The sequence below is a fragment of the Melanostigma gelatinosum genome (assembly GCF_949748355.1).
Source record: "Melanostigma gelatinosum genome assembly, chromosome: 3".
Lineage (NCBI taxonomy): Eukaryota > Metazoa > Chordata > Actinopteri > Perciformes > Zoarcidae > Melanostigma > Melanostigma gelatinosum.
Window position 1 is genome coordinate 13,853,368 of NC_136636.1, and position 24,827 is coordinate 13,878,194.

At 41.3% G+C, this 24,827-nt stretch overlaps 1 protein-coding gene across 1 annotated transcript in view; it reads left to right on the forward strand.

The window, feature by feature from the left end:
- tex264a (testis expressed 264, ER-phagy receptor a) overlaps positions 1-24,827 on the forward strand; it is a 58,729-nt gene that overhangs the window by 5,825 nt on the left and 28,077 nt on the right. Inside the window, exon 2 of the mRNA XM_079296886.1 lies at positions 7,032-7,253. Coding sequence (XP_079153012.1) covers positions 7,032-7,253 — 222 coding nt within the window. The remainder of the gene's footprint in view (positions 1-7,031; positions 7,254-24,827) is intronic.

Sequence of the window (24,827 nt, forward strand, 5' to 3'; positions counted from 1 at the left end):
GTCTGTATCGAGGCTAAACAAGAGCTGCGGTTTGGTTCATCCTCTGATCTGCTGAATTTCCACTTTGTTTTTAGCTTCTAAAGCAAACCCACTCGTGGCTCCCCGTGATGACAAGTATAGGAGGAAATGTCATGTGTATGGGAGTGGCGTTGACAGATGAGGCGAGGCGATGATCTGCCTTGGAAGAGGGGTATGAATTTGTAGGAGTCTGACTCACCTTGAGAGCCTTGCAGTGCTCCAATTCATCAATCGGAATTTCAGATCAGAGCATCGCTGCACTCCCAGTCAAATTTATTAGCATTTTACTGCCGCTTGTCTGTCGGCCGACAGCAACGACATGAAAGGGGGGGCTTCTGGCAAGGAGTTGCCTGCTTTTAAAGGTGGAGATGAAATAAATACTCTGAAGCCTGGTCCCACAGGTCTTCAAGTCAATATTATGCACAATTGTGGACGTGCAGACTCTCCCTATAGTAAAGCACCCCATTAATGTTCATGGACATCTCTACACCGAGTGAGATACTGCAATACGAGAAGGCAGAAATCCAGACAGACTCTATTAAATGGGGAGCTGCTTCTTTATCCCGGCACACAACTGTTGAGTCTATTTTTAGGATGCTGTTTTCATCCGTTTTCATAAACTATGTAGAACGGAAAACACTACTCAACTCAAGCTGACGTGCTACAATTAGTCAGTGAAACAAGATGGTGAAGAATGCTTTAAAAGCATCTGTGCCATCAATCCCGTGACACGCATTTGCTCTTCCACCAGTGTTGTGATGCGCGAGATGCTGAATTGCACAGGCAAATATTCATCAGAGCTGCTTAACGAGAGCAAGGAGGTGGAGGAAGTCAGTCGAACATGTGTAGAGAAGGAAGTAAGCCTATGCAGAGGAGGGAGGGAACCATTCATATCTCCTTTCAGAGAAGATTGTCTCCCTGCTCTGTGACATCTGGCTGGAGGAGTGCCACACTATGTCCGGCTGGCCAAGGAGTGGTGAACCAACTCAACGACTGTGGCGAAGGAAAACCGAGTCCTGCCTCCAGCAGGCTGCTTATCCATGCCAGTAATTACACATGCCAGAACTCCCAGGATGCCACGTGTAATTACCAGCTACGTCTCAGCGCAGCCTAAAGGCACAGTGCTGCACCAAGCCTTGAAGGGCCATTGGGGCCTCATCACTGCAGATTATATATCTATATCTATAATATGTCCTCCTTTAAAAGGAAGGGGCCCTCAAGGAAGACATATTGATGTTTTGAATAAGTCTCCATGTTATTTTCACAATCATAACAAGCGGGGACATATTCAAGTGGCTACATGTTGCGTCAGACAGTGTGATTGTTGTTTTTTGTCTTTGTCCCCAAATAGTAAAACTGACCCTCGCTGTTCCCTTGCTGAATCTCTCCGCTTTCACTGCATTTGTTTGGGTCAGCATATACTTCACTGCAATTGCTGCTCCATTAATTTAGCAAGCAAACAGCCCATCACAGCATTACCTGTGGTCTCAGCGCTGTGCAGCCCTATTAGTTTCAATTTCCCTCCCGTCGACTTTGTGCCGGGAGGGACACTAAAGGACACTAAAGAGCAGCTTGTAAAAAAAATACACTGAGAGAAATGTATGTATTCTTTTGAAGTTTCCCCCTCACAGCAGTGCTGCTGCGTTGCCTTCACATAGTTTATGTGGGTTGTTTTAAAGAGGTAGCTGATGTTATGCTCGTTCAATTTAAATCGCTCCCACTCTGCTGGTTTAGCTTCGCATTTTGACGGTCAGTTGCTTGGCAGTTGTGTTTTAATGAGCGTGGCGATGGTCCTCGGTCAGGCGGAGTGTGGTATGCTAATTATGATCCTGTCGTTACAGTAAACACAGAGTGTTGTCTGCTTGACTTGTTTGTCCCTGTCCTCCCCAACCTGCCAACTCTTCAGAAATGACCATTTGTAAACAGGGGGGGGGCTGAACTTCAACTCCAACCAATGCATACCAAGTGGTGAAGACATGCAGGGCAGAGATGAAGAATCCTCATTACGTGTCTGCTAATAAGGAATTACCTCTTTCAGCTATACCTTTTTATTGTTGGAGTGCTGTCATCAATCAAAAAAAGGCCCTTGTAGCCTCAAGCAAAGAATTGCTTTTGAAATTACTTTCTTTCCCAACGGGTCCTTGGAGAGCTGGCTTCGGGGAATCCGGTAGAGATGGGAATGGCTCCATTTGTGAAGGGAAGCCATCTTAGGGTCCCATGGGGGCCACGAGCGCTAAAATAAATTGGCTGTATAAGTATTTTTCTCCCAATTTAACAAGCTCGCTTAGCATAGGGAATTATAATAAATGAATGTTTGCTGTACATGAAATCAGCAGAGACATATTCAGATAAAATTGTGCATTTGTGTATATCTTGCATTTAGTGGACTTTACTGTTAACTAGATTGGTTTTTCTGCAGCTTGCAGAAACATAATAATATCAGTTTCAATTGTAAAATCTCCACAGTCTTCCCAATATCTGTCTGTTTGCTTCTCACCCAGGTCAATCAAAAGCCACAGTCTGCTTTCCTCAGCTACCTGTGAGAGAAATGGAATCACGCTGTCTCACAGAGTACAGCTTTGGCAGTACCTGACTTTCAGAGTGCAACTGCCCAGCGTAGACAGCGTCTGAGAATTTCTACCTTTTTGTGGTGGTAGAATTTCAGACGCACACAAAACAACTTTGGTGGGGGAAGACGATACAAGTCAAGTACGTGCTGGTGTTCCTCTCTCTCCTAATTGCCTGTAGTCTCTGGGGTGTGTTGTCTGGCGGGGAGATGAGATGCAGTCAGGGCTGCTGTTTGTTCTTGCCAGCGTGTGGGATGTGAATGATAGCTAGAGCCCTGAATGATATCATTGGTGAACTATCCATCAGTGCGGAGAGCATGAGAGATGGCGAGATACTGAAGGTGTTACCTCCTATGAAGAGCTTGTTCAATGTATTTGTATGCATGTGTGTTTTTTATACATTTGACATGTGATGGATAAAGATGTCGCAACAAGAATTAGTAGGACGTGTGAGGCTGTACTTAATGCTGCGTTCACATGGAATCAGGCAGACTGCTGGTGGAAAACACCTTCTGGACTGCACACGGAAAACAAAACATGCATATGATTGTGTGTCAACAATTTGATATCATTATCCTAGTAATGCATGTTGCTATGAAATGCTTAATATTCTATTGCAAACTTAAACAACTTTCTCCGGTGTGAGGGAGCCACGTAACATCGTCCGGAGGCTGCAGAATGTTAAGATAGTTTAACTTTAGACGGCAATTCAAACTGCTGTTATTGTTGCTGGAGTTATGTCAAAGTATGTTCCTGTTACAAATAGTGTTCCACACATCTTGAAATGAAAGCGCCACCCTGTGTGGTTAGCGTTGGGGATAAGGGTTGGTTCAGGTTTAGGTAACGGAAAAACACGTATCAACAGGGAAACGGGATTCAACACAACACTGGTGCTGCTCTCTTCCACTAACATGATATCCAGATCGCCGTAGACCATCTGCCTGATTCATGTGAACAGCAGGGCAATATTCTGAGCTGAATGCTAATGTCTGCATGCTGACATGCTCACAACAACAGTGTTTTATAATGATGTCTGGCAGGTGTAATGTGGACAAAGTCCACCATCTTCCATTTAATAACTAGCACAGCATATAAACAGTACAAGTACAGCTGACGATGGTGCAATGTCATTAGTTTTGCAAGTAATTAGTCAAAGAGTACTGGACAAATTCATATTTTGACCGCATTATTGCAAATTCCATCCCAATAGTTCCCGGGGCATGACAAAGTAATAATGCTTTGTCATAAGGCAAGGCAAGGCAAGTTTATTTGTATAGCACATTTCAACAACAAGGTAATTCAAAGTGCTTCACATAAAACCATTAAAAGCATCAACACATAAGGCAAAAGAAAAGGAGATTTAAAAACAATTAAGAACATTCATTAAAACATTAAAATAATAAGCACAACGGTGCTTTTTTTTTAGGCACAAGAAGCTACAAAGATGAACTCATTGCACACCAGAGGTCCTGTGTTCCCAAAAAACATTGTTTGAAAAGTTCCTGTCGAGGGAACAGGCTAGTCCCTCTTAATGTGGATTATTATATGGAATTGATTTTTATTTCTGCTTTCATGTCAATGTCAAATAGATGTCATCTTTCTCAAAATATTGACTCCACTGTCATGTTTAAAAAGTAATTTCCACAATACATACAAGGCCTTAACATGTATATATCTTCATTGTCACATGGCTGTAATGACTTACCCACACAAAGCTAACATCCATTGTGACTGCCTGTATTTGCAATGACTCATTGCTCCATTGTAAATAGATCTAGTGTACCTCATGTTGCCTTCAATGAATAATTCCCTGTCAAACGCAGGTGATCTGTGCTCTCTGACTCACTGTTGAACATGGTTGCAAGGGGCTCTGGCAGGTGACAGTAATGATTATCTGCTCATGCTCACCAGGCACTGTCGGTCATTATTATTACCCACATGATGCAGACATTAAGAGGCACCGAGGGTTACGTTGGGCTCCTCGAATAGATTTATCTGAGCCAGGGAGTCTCACTGGCAGCCAACAATGCTGAAGTACGGCACAAAAGCTGCCGTACGAGCAAAGTAGGACAGTGGAAAGCATGACGAGTAGTCGCAACACAATGCAGTTAAAAATAACCCCGAATGTGAGAAATGAGATGGAAAAGAAGAGAAGGTTGTGGCGGTTAGATGTGATAATTGTGCAAGGACGCCAGGGACATGAAGATGAGTGTTGCTGACTCCCATCTGTGTCCCCTCAGTGCCAGCCCTTCACAGACAGCCACTGCCACAGAGCAGAAACCAGCAGCAAGTCTTAAGGGACCATACCAGGGTTTCTGTATGTTTTATCACATATAGTGTACTGTCTTTGTCTTGGACTTTAAAAGTTGCTAATCCTGCCTTCCATGCGGCCACTAGCACCAGCAGGGTTTTCTGAGGCCTATTAACTATTCTATTATCTTTTTCTGCAGATAATCGCTGCACTTTCGTACGTCATCGTTATTATTGGCAGTTCTCGTGTCTAAATTAATTATTGTAATATATTTTGCCCGTCCATGCCTGCCTGGAAGCCAGGAAACATGTCCTAGCTAAAATAATGTGGCAATATGTAGTAAAAAGGGCAGACATGCTAAGTGTACCTATCATTTTTTTTTATTAAATTGACAAAAATATGCAAAGAAAGCCAGTACAGTCCTTTAACAACAGCTCTCGCTCTCAATCTGAAGCTCTACAGACAGACAACAAACTGTCTGCAAACATCTGTGAGTAGGAGAATCTGTGTCTGATCATTGTCTGACTGACAATTTCCTCAGTGATTTTTCATTTTTACATTTCTCTTTTACATCTGCATGCAGACGTGTGGGCACATTAAAGGTGCAAATGATCTGGACACATGCTCCAAACCAATAGGGGGCAGCGTTTCATCTCTACTCCTGGGTCCATACAATATAAATGTACAGTCATCAGTTATCAAAAAGAAAAGAAGCTAACCACTAACTAGCAGCAGGACAAGAATATGCAGGATTCAAGTAAACTCCTACAACTTTGAGAGCCAGTAAAAATAGCATTGCTATTTTATAATCTTTACGTGTGGCGTCGGCCTGTAGTTTAAGTTCGCTATCTGCTATCTGTGACGCAAGAGCCGGCCGGCTGTGACTCCTGCGAGCTAACTACTAACCGATAGCTAGATGTCTGTCACCCGGAGCCACCGCCTGCCAGAAGTTTTCTCTTGGTGGCGGGGATTCAACAATATTTCCTCATTTTAGTAAGAGAACAATTATTTGCGGTTGGGACAACATGAGGATTGATATCCATTGAAAATCTTCTCATGTAAAAAACAATTGATGAAGTAAAATGCAGAATCTTAAATACAAAAAGAGTGTAATGTCTTTACTTCTACTACTATTGATATTAGTAATGTTTTTTGATTGGAGCACACTGTAAAAAGACCATGCTTTGCAGCACAGACACACGCTGAGCTGCTGCAGTGGGGACCTGGCTGTTGATAACTGGAGTGGGATGTTTACCAGAGCTGGCAGCGCTGTGTTCAGTGACACACAAACTATTTGAAGGTGCAACGTCCCTACAAGTTAAAATCAAACGACTACTATTTGTACTTCCACACACGTGCAGCATTGTTAGCACTAGTGACACACAGGTAACACCCCCCTCTCTCTGGGCCGCCCTGCTATTTTGACAATGACAGGTGGGAAAGGACAAATTGGTGGGCTCTGCATGCTTCATTCATCTATTGCAGGGTTCAGTTTGCTTCTGTGTGGTCATTTTTGGTCTTTTTTTGCAAACACATTTAAGATGTGATAAAACGATCACCTCACTGTACTGCAGTCACGACGTCCAGGAAAAGAAAAAGTCAATCTATGTCATAATTATACAATAGCCCAAATCCCAGCTGGAGCTAGCCTCAGGCCCTAATAAAAATATTATATTCAAATTTTATTCAATTATTTTTTGTCTTTTTTGCTATTAATGGATAGTGATGGTCGTAAAGGGAGCGAGAGAGAGGGGACGACATGCAATAAAGAGCCGCGGGTCAGATCCGAAGCCGCTCACTCTTTTTTAACCCACTATCTACTAAATGGACAACTTTTATGAAAATAAAGTTCGTTAAAAAGTTCCACATAGTGCAGCAGTCTTTGGCTTATTTTCAGTGTTTTGCCTTTAATGTGGCCTACTTGACGAATTGCATTTCCTTGTGCATAAGATGATGAATTTTGATACATGTTATAGATCAATATATACCTGTCTCGAATCTGACAGAAAAGTGTTACAATACAGATACAATGGAACTACATTAAAATGTCTAATTGTTCCTCCAACAGAAGCCGCTACCTTGCCTTGTGTTCGACGGTTGTACAATAAATAAGAACGGGTTTCTACCGGTGACTCGCAGAAGGGTTTAAAGTGGATCGATAGATGTTTCATCTCTCATCTCTCTGTCCCCCTCAGAGGCCAGCAGAGAAATGTCGCTACGTGGTGGGCAGTGTCCTGTGTGAGGGGGAAGAGAAGCCGGATGAAGAACTGCAGAAGATGTATGAGAAGTTTGGCTTCAAGGTGTTTTCTCTTCCTGAAGTGAGCCACGCTGTGACCACCAGCTTCGACTGCACCACCCCCCTGTCTCACGTGGTGGGACCCTACAGGGTCTACCCCAGGCTCGCTTCCTACATCGAGGTACAGACGATATGAGAATATGTTAGCACAATGTGGACACACCTGTAATCGATGGAGTCACCCGTAGCCTCCTTTAGCTGTATATATTCCAGAATTAGTCAAGTCTGCAATTAGTGAGTTAGTTATCACACAGGATCAGTGAGAAAGGCAGGTGTAAAGGTTTAACATGTCGCCAGTGTTTACAGGATGTCTCACATGTTTAGCAGACTGTTTCTCTCTGTAATCGTTACTTGTTTCCGCACCTTCTTCCACACTGACAAGTCTGTGCCATCATATGAAGAAGTAAGACAGGAGGTTTCTTCTCTTCTCTTCCTGTTATTTCAGTGGGTGACATTCATCTTGTGAACATATATTATGTCCTCTTTTCTGCTTCCTGCTTGTCAAAAGACCCACTTTCACGTGTTGTTTAATTCATCACATGAGCAGATGAGGTCTTTAAAGTAGATTAAGAACAGATGAAGTAGTAGGAAATAGATAGATATGTACTTTATTTATCCCCAGGGGGAAATTAGTATCTTACAGCAGCAAGACACACCAATTAGCAAAGTAGCAGAGTAACCAAGAATATTAAGTGTTAAAAAATGCACAATAGAATAAAAGAGTAGGACAAATTAAATATCAGAATGTAGAATACCGGTATATAAAATGAAGGTATGCCTGAGTCCCACGGCCCATATGCTGGGCTACATGTCCTCAGGACAGGCCTCAAAAAGCTCTTGACATTTACTGATGACATTTACACACGTGGATTCAGTTTGGGGCATCCCACTGCATGAATAATGCTCCGTGTGTACTTGGGTGTGAGTGCACGCACATCTGTCCATCTGTTTGTTCAAGCTTCTGTCTCTTCACAAAAGGTAAAACTGACCCACTTCCTGGTCAGTAAATCTACCATTATGTCTTGAAATTATGATGGATTTTTCTCGCATTTGCCTTTTGTGAGTAGAGCTTTTCTTTCTCATATCCATGAAAGTCGGAGGCAGGGTGCACATACAAAACTGCCCAATGGCAAGAGGGTTTCACGAGTGCTGAAATTCATTGGGGTTACTTTCTATTTTGTCAGCAAACTGCAGTGTTTGAATTGCCTCCACAAAGCCAATGAATCATCAGCATGTGGTGCCATTATGCCATAGGAATAGGCCAAGTGTTCACTGCGTTGCATTGAGTCCTCCGTCAGTTGTTGTGTTGAGCACAGGAAAGTAAAGGAGGCAAGGATGGAAAGGTTGGCATTGTTCATTGACTGTTTCCAGCTCTGTCAGCATATCGCAGCAATGCGACAGCCCTTGTGTAGCAGGCAGACCGTTTCTGAAAGGTCTCAGTTAGTTGGTTATTGGATTTCATCCTGGCCTTCTACCAGAGACTTTATTAGGAAAGTGGTAGTGATGAGAATGTTTGGATTTTCTACTAAAAACAATAGCTGTACAATATGTTATGTGGGACGAGCTCGAAAATTGTCTGTCTATTGCCTCCCGAATTTTCCGAGTTAATTCTCCATATCGTAATCTGCCATATTTCCCCTTATATACATCCAGCCACCAGCTGCCTCTTTTCACCTGCCCTGAGGGTGTCTCACCCAGATACCCACCCCCCCCCCCCCCCCCCCCTGCACTCAGGCAGCTCGACCAACCACTAGAAATTGCTCGTGAACTCACAAGAAAATGATCTCTCTCCGGCTTCCCACCCAGCAAACACGAACAATCTCTTTGTTGTTGTCACAAAAGCAAGGACCAAATGTGTAATATTTAGCAGGTTTTAATAGTTGTGACATCAGTTCTGATCTACAAATAAAAAAACACTGAATTATCAGTTTATCACAATTTACCAGCCATCTCATCTTTTTTGCAGTTTGGTCTCTGCGGCACTATGCAGAGTGCAACACCCGACATCAGAGGGCAGGACAAACTCTTAACATGTGTTCACTGACACAGACTAAATGATCTGAAGGCATAGAAGAAGCATCCCTCATCGTGTTCAAATGTAGTAGTATTCCCTTTTAGGCGCCCGTGTTGTTACATAATCATGGCCAGTGTAAGTGTGCATCTTTTGTGGGCGCGCAGCTCTGTCAGTCTGTAGTCTGTCAAGCTACGAAAGCATCAGTTTTTACCCTCTTACACTTGTCCGCCATGACGCAGAAGTGCTTGTCGCAGTCCATCAATTGACTTGAGTTCTATGACAGGTTGTTAAGGAGCGTGAGTGTGAATGAGCACAGGATGCTTAGGATTGTATCATCTACTAGTTAAAAAGCCTGACGGTGAAAGAAGGAAGAAAGAAAGGATGAAGAAGTAGCTTTCACGCAATCTTAAAGGATTCTGTCAAGCCCTGTTTGATGAAACACCGATTCAAGACCTAAAGAATGAGATTGAACAATCATTGTGGTTCATATTTTGGTGGCTGTGTCAGAAAATAACTCCCAGTAGCCCCTGTGAACAGAAACGAGATGAGAAACCGATAGCTTCCACCCATTTAGTGATCCGTTTATCTGAATGACGAACACATTCTTTTCTTTCTCCATTTCACTCTATACTATGTGGTGCCACCGTTTTGTTTGCCTTGCAGGTCCCACAGCAATTAAAATGTAGATCTGTAAACCCCCTAGAAATGGGTTTGTTTCCTCTGGTGTATTGTTCAATTTGGATGTATACCTATTGTTGCTCTGTATGATTCTTCATATTGTGTTTATAGAAGACATATGTTGTTTCAGGAGAAGGAGGAATCGTAAGCAGTGCTGACAAAACCGTTTCAGCTCACAAATGCAGAATTGGAAAAACTTAACTAGGTATCAGAATTTAAGCACATTCGTGTTTTTCTCAATTTAGTCTCTTGAAAGAAAGTCCAAGCAATTTATCAGTGTCACAATGATAAACAATAAGCTCAGTCTAAAGTAGTCTTGTGGCCATATGGGCCATCCACCCACAATGTTAGGCGAATGGGTTTGTTTCTTTTTGCCAATAGGCAGCAGGTGAAGCTTATAATGTGACTGCATGTCACAGTGAGGAAAGGTTTGACTTTCCTCAAGCCTTCTTCAAGTCTCTGGGTGGGGTCTTAGAGAGGGTGCCACCTGGAGACCCCGACATTTACTTATCAAAATGTGTTTACTCAGTCTTTATTTTCCCACAAGAATCCCTTTTTATATAGGCAAGGCAAGGCAAGTTTATTTGTACAGCACATTTCAACAACAAGGTAATTCAAAGTGCTTCACATGAAACCATTAAAAGCATAAAGGCAAAAGTAAAGGAGATTTAAAACATACATTGAAACAATAATTGATGTCTCCCTGAGACATTACGCTGCACGCAATCAACCATACACTGCAGCAATTCTGCAATTACTCGCACACAAATATACCACAGTTAACAGACATGAAAAACAAACAAAAAAGTAAAATATCAACATCATCAATTGCTGATAGAATCCATTTTTTCCTTTGCATAAAAAGCATTAAACACTCAAGTCTGTGATGTTTAAAAGACAGATTGCCCTTTTAGGAAAACCCCAGGTATTTAAAGGTTAGGACTCGTTAATTTACCTTATTATTTACAGTAATAATCTGATACACATATACATCCGTTGGCACCACCTCATCACTTATTCACACACTGATGATCAGATAGACTTATTCCATCAAGTCTGCTCCTGTATCTCTTGGACTCTCAGGGAGGAGCTGTGTCAAGTGATCCCACACCTGGTGAGTCGAATTGGGCAACATAGGACGCAGCTGGACAGACCCGGTAAAACCAAAGGGTGAACTGCGTCCGATTTCTTCAACTCCAATCTCCAGAGGGATCTTTTAACATTGTTAAGCAGGCGGTGGGTTTTCTTGAACTTGTTTTAACAGCGTCATCAATCCTCATGGGACTGAAGCATTGGAGATTCCTGGGCTGTGATATATAGTTTAACATCTGTAAGATCAAGAGGACAATCTTATTAGTGGCATCTCTCTCCTCCTGACTGCGGTGAGGTTGAGCTTTGGTTTCATTCGCTGGCAAAATGGAGGTGAGTCATCTATGTTTTCAATTTTTTAGTTAGTGGCACCGTCATGCTTTACCACTGCAACTCTTTGATTCATCACCTGCATCCTGCTCATGGGTTATTCTCCAGCCACTCTTCTCAATCTTCTTTGATGTTATTATGTGTTGAATTTAAATATAGAAAATGTGTTTTGCTTGTCCACAGCATCTATATTTCATGCAATGGCCTGATTAGGGCTTATCTAGTGGAACTGAGCTGATTTCAGGTGTACCCACAGAGGAAACGACAACTGAGATACCCTTCGCTCTACTTAGACGGTTCTGAAATGAATTGTTAACTATGGCGCTCTATTGTTTGTATTCTCCTTTACTTTCACCAAATCAGAATAGTCTTGGTTTCTAGAATATTTCGTATATTTCGTCTTCTTTGCCTGTCTGTCTTTATCTCAGTCTTTGTGTCTCGCACCGTGTGTGTGCAGCTGATGAACTGTATGCCGCCCGTCAGTCAACCAGCAGGAGAATGAATGGGGAATCAGGGACACTCCTGTAAAACAACTTTACTTCTTCCGCCCATTGTAGCACAGTTCTGTCTCACTGCGTCTCTCTAAACACACACACACACGGACCATGTACGAATAATAATCCTGAATCATTACGTGGATATGAAGCCAATTATTTTCCTCGCAAAAGTCAGGTGAAGGAATCGGCCCACTCACTGTCTCGCATCCCAGCATTTCTGAACATCATGCCTTGCATTACAGCTCTTCTCCTGCCATCGAGCTGACAGAGCTGAGTTTAGGTGCAAGTCTGAGGATTGCATTGTTATGCAGATAACAACTCTGTTTTTGGCTTTGTTCGATAGCATTTTGACACCCCACCCACGGAAGCCTCTGGGCTCACAGATAGAATAGCTATACAAGGGTTTCTGACTTTCTATTCAGGATTATTTCAGCCATTGTTCAGAGATTGTGTTTTATTAATTTTGGTCCTGCCTTTCCCACCTGTCTCATCGTACAAAGTACGTGGTAATACGATATGCTGATAGGCTTTCTTTTCCTAAATATTTTTGGATGGATGCTGGTTGTCTCCGCAGCAGAGAGGGAGCTTAACAAGAAACAGTTAACCGGTAATATTTCCACACAAGAAAACAGGTCAACGCATATGAGGGCATGATCTGCAATTGCACAAGCTGAGTCTTTGAAAGTAGGCTTGCAGTCAAATATTTTTGAGGAATAGTTTGGTTTTGAAGCATTTTACAATTTTTTCTCTTCACTTTGAGGTAGACAGCAGCTTTGTTGCATCTCTGTATGTGACAGTGAAGCTCATACTTGAGCTCATTTTATGGATATCAGTGGAATCAAAGAGGACATCTTCACCATATGGTGCCTTCAAACTGGAAGCCATGAAAAAGCAGGCATTTGTCTCACCTGGGAAACAACACAAAACACTTTTATAATACATGCATGAGACTATAATCATCTCTTTTTTTTTGCAGTTTCTGCTGCCCAGTGACACCATGTCAACCCTCACGAGGCACTCGTATGCTTTCTACCTGTAGACTCGAGACCACAGGTCCTGATGCAGCACTATTGGTCCGACACAGTCTTCTGCAGTATCATCAGGCATGTTGAGGTTTTACACGGTTCTACTCTGACCCTCCCAGCTCCTTTTTGTCAGGCAGAACTTCCAACTTGTCCAATGGAGGCGGGGGAGGCGGGGGAGGGGGGGGCGTGACAGGATTCTACATCTTTAATGCCTCCTGGGCTCAGGGCGCAGACTCCCTTAACTGCTCTCTGTTCAGCGATTCCTGCGTGGGATGGTGCAGGATAGCAGGGGTTGTGCCAGCGATGGCATCAAAGCCCAATGAGAGTCAGTAAGTGAAGTGTGAGTTTGTGAGCGAGCGAGCGTCTGAGTTTAAATGCAGGGTTGTGGTGAGAGCGAGATAAGTCTCCTTTATTATTAATGCTGTCATCCCACCGCACTGTTCCCTCCATTACATTTATTTTATTGGTTAACGCTTTTTGAAAAAATAATAACCTTAACATAACAAAAAGCAGCAGTCCAGAGGTGGAGTCAGCCTCTGACCGGCAATTCCTCATATTGTGTGTTTACAGTTAATAATCCTTGTTATCTCCTCACTGAGTGAGTTGACAGTGTGTGGAGGAAACACTTGGCTGGAGATGCACAAGGCTATATTTAGACACCAACGACGCCGCTCATGACAGTTTCATCACGTTTTCTTTCCTACAAAGAAATGGGCTATGATGTGCTGAAGCCTTGTCTACACACTGGGCTCTTCCCAAAATGTCTTCCCTGTTTGCTCCACCAGACTCTCTGAGAATTGCTGCAGCTCTAATATTCAGTTATTATTTGTTTTTCATCAAGAGCCTTGTCCTTGGTTGCATATCAACCTCACCTACTGCTTAACCTACGTATGCATTAGCACACTATGGCTCATAAGGATTCCATAATTGAGGATCAGTAGGCTGACTGCCATTTAGTACAATTCAAAGGTACTAATCTTGTACTTCTTTCTCCGCTACATAATTGATAGCTAATGATTTTACTTAAGAAAACATGTGCTCAACAAAACGGCTGTATTTCTATAGATTAAACCACCCAACATACGGAAGTACATTTTGCTGCTAATAGTTCTGTAGTTAATGTGTAGTTTTACATTGAGGTACTACTTATTTTACTTGATAAAAGGATCTGAAAGCTTCTTCCACCACCGGGCTTTTTAAAGCTGGACCACTAATATGCATATTTTGATTTTTTTTAAGTTTCATGAACTCGTCTTTTTGACAACGAAGCTCCTAAATTTGGCCCAGTCTGTTCATGTGAGCCAAAGGTCTTTGCAATGGCAACAGCACACATAAAGAAGGCCGCCACTCTAACCATCCTGCTGTTGTTTTGAATAGGAATGTCCGTTCTACTTTAAATCTATTTCTATGGTTTTCTGTTACCTCCAGTCTTTCTGCTAAGCTACTTGCTTGCTGGCTGTGGCCTGATGTTTAGCATACAGACACGAGAGCGGTATCCTCTAATCCTCGACAACAGACCAACAAACTGTTCCTTTAAGTATTTGATTTACTTCCACCTTTCAAGACCACGTTGCAAACATTTGAGCAGGCTTTAATCATCCTGCTGGTCTTGTAGTGTTGCTCTGAGGCTTCTATTGTTAGTGACAGTCCAGTGATGCAGTAAGTGAGGTTGACAAGCAGGCAAAAGCGTTTCTGGTGTTCTTATTGACAGGTAGTGTTTTCACTGTGGTATCCGTGTGACCTGTGTGTGTGTGTGTGTGTGTGCGTGTGTGTGTGTGTGTGTGTGTGTGTGTGTTTCCGCTCGCCTGCTCCACTGTGTGTGTGTGTGCACGCTGTTCCCATTCGGTTTGCTGTTAAATTTTGCCTTTCACATTTTTCTGACCCGCTCAGCCTCACCTATTGATATGTGAATAATGGTTGCCATGGTAATATTGTGACGAAGGCACAGTGCATTGGTGTGCTTTGATAGGAAACCACAAGTTCCACATTCAGGTATTTTGTTCATATGAGTTCATGTGAAGGTTTTAAGGTGTCCTTGAAATTGTGGTAACTTTAAAATGTGCTTTTTATCTCCTCCCGTGATGAATGAATGCGTAACACGTTATGTTCCCTTGATATTCAGCGCTGTCCTTTTTCTTTCTGAGATTACAAATCGTGTTCTGACCTGCCAACCAATAATGCTCTGTTTGAATGTGTGGGCCTGTCCTGTTCATGCATGGAGAATGACAGCCAAAGTGTGTGACCAAGGAAACTAGACGAGGTTAGATGGCAACAAATTGTGTTTGTGTGTGTAAAGTAGTTTGTTCATCAGATAACTCGGTGAGGTTTATTGACTTGACTTCAGCTTGTTATGTCCCGCTAAGCCGACAAGGACATCTTGGCCTTCAAACAGAAGTTCACAGCCTTTTAAGAAGTAACTTTGGGCTCAGTCGAAATCTGATCCGTTTGAAGTGGCAGACTGTGGAAAAGTGTGTTTGTGACGATTAGGCTTATCTTTACATCATCATCCTTACAGGAGGTCTATGAAGCAGTACACTCTGCTTTGTGGACATCTCAAAGAACAGAGTGGGGAGCAGTTTTATTTTGATCACACACATCAGCTATAATTGTGGCACTCTATCTGTTAAAGGTTCATTTAATGTCATTCTACGACACAAGGCGGCACAATGAAATGCCAGTTATAGTCCCTTTATGATGCACAAGAGAAAACAAAACATGTCTGTCTGGTGGTGTGACAGCTGTGCAGGAAACTATTTTAGATGGTAGGAACCATGTGCACAAATGGAGGATGCGTTAAAATAGGCACATGATGTTTAGTAGAGGCTGTTTAATACTGGAACCAGGTTATACAATCAAGATGTTGAATTTCCACCCTATTATGTCTTATTTCTAAACCACTGCCAGGACCCAATGGGCCCTGAGCCATATGTTTCTTATCGGATGGAGCATATTATTTCATCAGTCTTCAATTACTTTTTTAGTTCATCACGGAGGTGGTAAAACGTTACTACTTTAAAAATGTGACTAGACCTGGGTCAGGGTGGACCAGTATGGGTTCTGGTCTCTCTGGGCTTTAAGTTTTCAGCCTGATACAAACTCTACTCTCAATTACACCACTACTCTCTTCTATAAAATCCGAGTTTGGTAGCAAGTTGACTTTGCATTCAGGTGTCTTTGTGGTTGTGACCACTCTGAGGTCTGACACTAGGTACAGCACTATGACAATGATAAGACAATAAGAAGTCTGACCGAGTAATATTTAACAGTTTAACAGTTAGAAGAAACATTAAAGATAGAAGCTGAAAGAAAAATAGCTTGTTCACCTAAAAGGTTTAGCTCATAAGCTTAAGCATAAGTTAAGCCGGAGTTGTTGCTTACTTCAGGGATGACCCCCTTCACTTTAATCAGCAGGTGGCAACAAGACACCGGACCCTGTCGTGGGTCTTGAGGAGTTTTAGCTTTTATTTGCCAAGTAAACTGTGGACACACTGCACTGCTACCTTCACAGCTATAATGTAAGCACTGACTTCATACTCATGGTCTCTCTCGCTCTCACTGACTTCATACTCATGGTCTCTCTCGCTCTCGCTCTCGCGCTCTCTCTCTCCTCTCTCTCTCTTTCTTTCTTTCTTTCTTTCTTTCTTTCTTTCTTTCTTTCTTTCTTTCTTTCTTTCTTTCTTTCTTTCTTTCTTTTTTTCTTTCTTTCTTTCTTTTTTTCTCTTTCTTTCTTTCTTTCTTTTTTTCTTTATTTCTTTTTTTCTTTATTTCTTTTTTTCTTTCTTTTTTTCTTTCTTTCTTTCTTTCTTTCTTTCTTTCTTTCTTTCTTTCTTTCTTTCTTTCTTTCTTTCTTTCTTTCTTTCTTTCTTTCTTTCTTTCTTTCTTTCTTTCTTTCTTTCTTTCTTTCTTTCTTTCTTTCTTTCTTTCTTTCTTTCTTTCTTTCTTTCTTTCTTTCTTTCTTTCTTTCTTTCTTTCTTTCTTTCTTTCTTTCTTTCTTTCTTTCTTTCTTTCTTTCTTTCTTTCTTCTTCTTCTTCTTCTTCTTCTTCTTCTTCTTCTTCTTCTTCTTCTTCTTCTTCTTCTTCTTCTTCTTCTTCTTCTTCTTCTTCTTCTTCTTCTTCTTCTTCTTCTTCTTCTTCTTCTTCTTTTTGTGACCATGTCAGCCGTTTGCACATTGTTCCTGGTGTCTCATAAGGGTTTGGGGGAATGCAAGAAGCTGTGTTTTTACATAGTAATCAGATACTATCTGCGTGCTGTGTGTCATCCCTGCTTTAGCATTCGTGCCTGCGTTACGAAAAAAGTTGTAGATGCCCCAGCAGTGTCATCTCAGAATAACAAAGCAAGCCCGTGTGGATGTTGTTGGTGAGCAGAGGGTGAAATCTGCCTCGCCAGATGTTTTAATTCTCCCCAAGTCTGCTCCACAGCCGCGACTCTCTCTTCAATCAAAGGTCTCTATATTTGCCCACAACTGATTAAAAAAGCCTTGATCTCACGCCTAGACCTGACCTCCAGGTCGGAAGCGTATTTGTCCTGTGGACCACATGAATCCAGTCCCTTCTATTAGTCACCCTGCCTCTCTGGCTGTCCCGCAGTGAAAAGGCCACACCGCCTTGCCACTGTGGGTGAGCAAATATTAAATAGATGCCAGATTACTGAGAAAGACCCCTCTGGGTGGAACATACGGCAACTAATCCAGAACCCCTCTGGTTGTATAGACACAGGAGAAGAGGAGGAGTAGAGGTGTCAAAACAGATCAGCTGTTGACATTTCCTAAAATGTGTATTGCTCTTCTGTCTCTTGATTTTATGGCTGCCGTTATGCTGCAGACCTCTTTATTTGTTTGTTCTCCAGTGGATGCATACTAAGATGCTGGGCTTATGTAAAGTGGCTACACAGACACACACACACGCACTAGCCTTTGGGCACTTCTGTACCAACAGCAGGGGAAAGGAGTGCATTATGCGGGGAGACAGGGCATGCTGTGCTTATGTGGCAAAAGAGGTAATAATCTGGTAACGGTATGCTGGATGCTGTGTAAATGCAACTTGTCCAACAATGGTACTGTGGTTCTGGTCTCCTCTATTTTGCATTTGTGTTCTGTCTGTTTGACATTTGCTGTAGAGGTTATTACTATAATTATACTACGTATATGTATGTAGGAATGTTTGCTGTGCCTAGTGCAAACAGACATAGCAAACTTGTACAATCCCATCTCACAAGAACAAACCAAGTAGCGCATGAGAAACTGGTCTTGCTTTATGCTTATTGAGAAGTACTTTATTTAAGGGTTTTGCTAAAATATTTTTAGAAATCCAACCACTGATGCTCCAACACAGATGTAATGTCTGCGACAGCCCATTAACAGCAGTGTCAAAGAAGCCCTCCTATCACCAAAGCTCTGCAGTTAACAGGTAGCTCATAATAATGAGGGCAGTATAATAGGGAGATACCTCATTGTTAAGTCAGAGAACCGTGGTTATATAATAATAACCGTACATTATTTTTGACTCTATTGTCTGTGAAAGATATAAAGAAACTATAGCACCATGCTCTCTGAAGCTGAACCTCCAGCTCTAATAAACAGAGCAGGAATAATAGCAGAGGTGCAAGACAGACAGCACCTACACTATCCTTCATGAGGCTGTGAAATAGTGGAAATGGCTCATGTTGTACACAACTGAATCCAGTATTAAATCGTGTGAAGCGGAATCCTTTATTGCGGTTACTTAGTATGTTAAGATAAAACACAGAATCTCTTCAAACCCGCACTTTCATCTCTTCTGTCCTGCTCAGTGCCAGTATCACTGCCCACTTGCTACTCCAGCATCTGAGTCTGGCATCTGAGTCAAATGAGTTGAAGGTCTGGCAATAGATGCTGTGTTGTCTCATGTGAAAGTAATTGTCAAATACCTTTTCTGTCCTCCCTTCCTCTGTCCCAGGCAGCTTCACAATCCATGTTGTTTTGTCTTGTTGCCTCCATGAGAAAGGAAATGTTATTGTCCTTGCCATTCCATTTAATGGGATCAATAGAAGTCTTCAGGCGCCAAAAAGAATATGAAGAGAGAGAGAGATCAGAAAACAAAAACAAATCGAAAGATAGTTAAATGTCACTCCAAACCTTTTCTATGAAGTAAAGTTTATCATTTGTTGGCAGTGTGGCCAGTTTCTTACCAGATGTTGTACACTTAAATGTAAAATATATAAACATTATATATAGACGTATCATAAAAGTGAACACTTTTTAGCTATTGTGACATCAGGGGACATGTCTTTAGTGGGTTTTTTGGTCTTGATTCATAACGGTGTTTGTTAAACTTTATGACCAAATTTGTGGTTTTGGATTGGTGGTCCCATTTCTGGCAGATTGTTTTCCAAAACTGTAGCCCTGTTGCAACAATACCTGACCTGAAAAATACATCCATCTATCTAAGTCATATTGATTTTTCAATGATGATTCTGGGGTTAGCAATCCAAAGTGCAATGGTAATTTAAGCCTTTAATGAACGCTGTAGTGGGCCTTCTTGAGCAGCCAGTGATGGGGAGTCTGTATGCTTCAGAGAGCAGTTTGTCCTTTTAATGAAGCAGTTGTTTACTTCGGACTCTCATCCTCTCTCATACTCACTAGGTGTGTGTTTGTGTCACGTCTATGCTCTTATATACTTTATGTATGCATCCCTTCCTGTGAGCAGTTCATTCCCACATAAAGGCCGGTATTCAAATGTTAAGTCTCAGTAAGAAATAGACTGGTGCACTCGGGTATCTTGCAAAAAACTAAATTAAACTCACAAAGTGGTCTGCCCGCATAGCAGCAGCTGATTGCCAGCGACATACTCGCAAGTGTGTGCACTGGTAGTCCAAAACAATAGAAGTGGGCAATCTGATTTACCCCCACTGTGTCTCCGGGCGCAGAGTACCGGCTGAGAGGCACGTGTCCTCACTAGTGGCCCCTACCGGGCAGGGGCCTGTAAATAGTGGTGAGTCAGCAGGCAGGCAATGGCAGTATAAAACAGGCAATAAAAGGTGTTTTGAGAAAGTTTGAGTTACTCAAACTCAAAAACCACCAGACGTCCTTGAGCAATCAGTCATAACTTGTCAACAAAAACATTATGCAGTTTCCTGCTGCAGAATATGAGATTAGCCCCGGACAGACACAGGGGTGCACACTCACTCACAGACGCATGCACGGACACACGCACACATACGAGTGATTTCCCTGGTGGAGATCATAAAATCACATTGAAGCAGGTGAAATGACCTGTAGCCTACTACATTCCTTAAGAGAAATACAATTTTCAACCCTGATTAACTTCAGGCGTTTTTGTCTTTGCCATCCTCGTCAAGTTACAATCAACAGTAGCGTTACACATCAACATCAGCTCATAGCAGCAAATTAATGGAGCAGAGGAGAAACATAGATGGGGATTCCACTGTGACAATGCTGTGTAAATGTCAGCATGACTGCAGGCAAATAGAAATAAATGAGACAATATGATCCACAAGGGATTGCTGTGGTGCTCAAACTGCAAGTTAGGTTTGGCTGCCACGAGTGAATGAATGTAGCTGTAACACACGTTTACACTCACATTCACACTTACGGACAATTTAGAGTTTCCAGTTTATCTAACCGTTATGTCTTTTTACTTTTGAGAAAACTTGAGCAGCCGAGGAAAACTCATGCAGACACAGAGACAACATGCACACTCTACACCAGGGGTCTCTAACTGGCGGCCCAGATCCGGACCCAGACGCAGTTGCATCCGGACCCAGGACCTAAAATCGATATTTCGTAATCATACATATTAGGCAGCGAGTTTTTACTTTCAAGCGGCGCATCTTATACAGCCGTTACGGTACTTGTTCAGCGGTGCAGGAGACACCGACCAATGCGTTGTAAAGCTCAGCCAATCAAATGTGAGTATTCTGACAAGTTTCCTGACTGAGCGAGGTTTACACACACCATGACACACCGGGGAGAGACCAGGAGATAGAAACAAGAGCAGGAAAATTGCGTTAATCAGAGAGGTTATCTCACATGCCGTTCTCCAAAAAGAGAAATGTGTTCAGAGAGAATATAATTCATAAGCATGAATGAACAGACTCTTCTATGTTAATTCTTCCCGCAGGCAGTTAAATCCAGCATGTTGCATATGTTCAGAAAGCGTAACTATTGATAAAAGCGGCAAATGAAGCGCACTACGAGACAATGCACAACTCCTTTGAACAAACGTACCCACTCACATCTGAAATGAAGACAGAAAATAAACATAAGAGCCCAAAATGATCAGAATCCTAACGCATGAATTCACTGTCCCAACAATGATGTTACCAGAGAGAATAGAGCTGAAACAAGTGTTAATAACCACAGATAAAGTCCATGCTCACTGCATTTAAAACTGCATTTAAAACTGAATTTAAAACTGCAGGACAATTCAGTGAAATTCATGTTTCTAAAATGAATTACTTTATTTTAAGATGCACATTTTTCAAAAGCTTTCTGTTATGTCAGTTATTCTTTAGTCCAGCCCTTATTGTACTTGAAATGAGAAGAACATTTATTTTTGTATTTCTATGTGTTATTTATAATCCATCCAGTTAAATTTCAAAACTGAGAATAAAAATTGTTAAAATATAACTGTATCATTGATGTGCACTTTCTTTATTTGATTTGACAGTTGTTGACTACACAGAGACATTGTTACTACTACTAGGCTTCTTCAATATATATATATATATATATATATATATATATATATATATATATATATATATATATGTATATATATATGTATATATGGCACTAAATAGCGCGAGTTAGATATTATTGTAATGTTTCGGACCTTTGCCAGAGGAGATTTTCTCAATCTGGACCTTTTGGAATTTTAGTTGAAGACCCCTGTCCTAGACCATGCGATTGTCATACAAGCATAAAGTTATGCAGTATTTATTGCTGTAACTTAGTTTTCTTTTTGTGTTTTACATGTAGCCTACATCAATCTGACAGTGGTGTTTAACCAAAAACATTGGCAAAAACATGATAAATGTTGCTGTGTTTTGCATATAATCCACACTGTAAACAGTGTCATTTTGCTTTTGACAGAAGCCATTTCACTGAATGGTGTACATTATGTTTTACAGATGTTTTACATGTATTACAGATGTCCACCAGAAAAATAAGCAACTCAGTCATTTTACTGTTATTTTAAACTCCTTGGTCACTTTGTTAGGTACTATATAATCTAATACAATCCACTACAACAGCTCAGATGTGACTGTTTAGTTTTTGTAAAAAAACTTTCACAGAGGTGTTGATTCAACTATGTGTTTATTGTTGACGTTGAAGTTTGCAGTGCTGTACATGCATGCATCTATGCATGAAGCCATTCATTCACACATCGACACACACTTACGGAGTCAAACACATATTTATACCCTTTAATCCAGACCTTATTTCACTTTAAATGAGAAGAACAGTTATTTATGTATTTCTGTGTATTATTTATAATCCATCCAGTTGAATTAGAAAACTGAGAATAATAATTTGTTAAGATATAATTTGTGTACTTTATTTGATTTGACAGTTGTTGACTACACAGAGACGTTGTTACTACTACTAGGCTTCTTGAATATATTGATATATATATGGCAGTAAATAGCGCGAGCTAGATATTATTGTAATGTTTCGGACCGTTGCCCGAGGAGATTTTCTCGATCTGGACCTTTTGGAATTTTAGTTGAAGACCCCTGCTCTACACAGAAAGTACCCAACGAGCCGGGTCACGTTTCACTTTATATTCGAGATACTAGTTGCTGAAACTCATTTCATTTTCTCCAACTCTGTAGAGACAGCTTGATGATGATCACATTCGCCATATTTCCATGTTTGCCTGCACTGAAAGCCTGTTTGCAGCTGAACTTGCAGGCAAAATGACCCATGAGCAGCCAGTATATGTGCTAGTGTTGCCAAACGTAACGTGCTTCCTATTATTTAATCACCACTAGTTCTGCAGCTAAGACTCAGCTGGCTCAACATTCAATTTGTGTTGACAGTTTATATATTTCCATACTTGAACTAATATTTTTCAAAGTAAGAGCACCACCTTGTTTGAATCATTAGTAGTTGGTGTAAATTGATTGTAAGTTGTGTTTTGCCTTGTATGAGATCAAGGGTAAAAATGATAAGGATGAATGATGTCAACCTCTTATTGCACCTTTACTACATGTGAACAAACTCATGTACATACATGTTTCATGTTTCTGCAGACTGCACACTTACTGTATGTGACATAGCAAGCAGCAGCCTTGAGCTGAAGCGAGAACAATCTATGTGTAACAGATGCCTGGTGAGCCATCCCTCATTAAAAGAGATGAGACATCAGTGGTTCGTACTGCGAAGCCTGGAGAAATGCTTCATGGGTGCAAATATTGATTCAGTTTACTAATCCCAGCGGGGTGACTGCTGTAGATCCATGTGGTTGAGTATTTGCTCTGATTAGTGATCAAAGACTGAAGTCATTCAGATTTATCATGTTGACAGTGGGCATAGAGCTCGTTGTTTTCAATTTGTAAATTAAAAAAATGTGCATTTATTTGTGTTCGTTTTGAATATTACATTGGTTAGAATCAATTCTATCAATATCTGGATGCAAAAAAGAAATGCTATACTGCAGACACACTTTGTGTTTATTGTTTGTTTTATTACTAAAAAGGACTTTCGTGCATATTCAGCAGCTCATTTATGCCTTTGCCAGTCTTCATTTGTCTGAGCTGTGCTGCTAGATGACATTGTTTGCGTGTTAACTACAGTGAATTATGTCTTTTTAACTGCATTATGAAATACAGCTTTTCTATGTGTGAAAATAAAAACGATGTGAAAATTGGTTAGCCTTAAGCATTCATTCAATGATGTTCCGCTTACACTGTTGTTCTATAAATTCATATTTATTTCGAAACATAAATGAAATCATTCACTGTTTGATTTCTCGAAGATAAAGGGATGTGAAGCTCTTCTCACCTGTTTGTAAAGCTGCTAAATGCATGCTCGGGTGATGAATGGTGTTGATTAAGAGACTGTGTCAACATCATCTTCTGCCTCCTCTACAGCTTAACCAACTCCTAACAAGAAGGCAGCACGTGGGGGAGGCAGGAGGCTAATTTGTTTATTTGTGAATGTATTGAAGCATGTCCATGAGGACATGTGTGGATATGAATGTTTGAAAAAAAAAAGGGTTTATGCATTTGCATGCTTGCATTCGTGTCTCTACAAGTGGGCATGCGTGTGCCTGTGGATGTGTGTGTCATTGTTAAGCTGTGCAGAGCTCATGTTTTCTAAGTGTGCAAGAAATAAATAGAGCTCAGAGATGGGCGTGAGCCGCTTGATTAGATAAGGGCAGCAAATTGATTGTAAGCGTGTAGTTGTCTTCATCGGAAAGTGCCACTGATTGCGGAGGCGGGTAAGCGTGCCGTTGCCTAATTTGATCACTCAGTAGCTAATGCAGTCTGCGTTACGGCAGCCTTTGCAGATTGGGATTAATGTGGCAATAGGCTGAGCAGGAATGCAGAGGTGGAGGAGAGTTAGACTGCTGGCGATTCCACACGGCAATGTGATGAATACAAGTTACAGAGTGACAGAAGCCCAAGCACTATCCATTCACCCCCCGTGGTCCATATGTTCTCAGAAAACATCAGACGTTATGACTCCAGCCAGGGAAATACAACAGATTTCATTCATTTATTTTTTTAAGTGCAATAATAACAAATTTCTCCTCAGTTCTAACTTAAACATTTACAATCATTTCAATAAAATAATCAATTTTTAAAAAAGTCAGTCATGTTACATCTCTGTTTGTGCACATGCTGGAAGAAGATGAGAATACAGGAAACCACTTCTCAAAACATTTCTCTGCAAAAACACCACAGGGTACCTTTTTAAACTTTTTTTTAAAATCCAGGAGTACGTTTTTAAACATTTATTTAACTTTTATGTCCACGTGGCGCTAACATCCCTTCTTTCTTTCCATTAATCAGTTCTGCATCAGAGGCTAATTATACCACAGAGTAAGACGTGCGT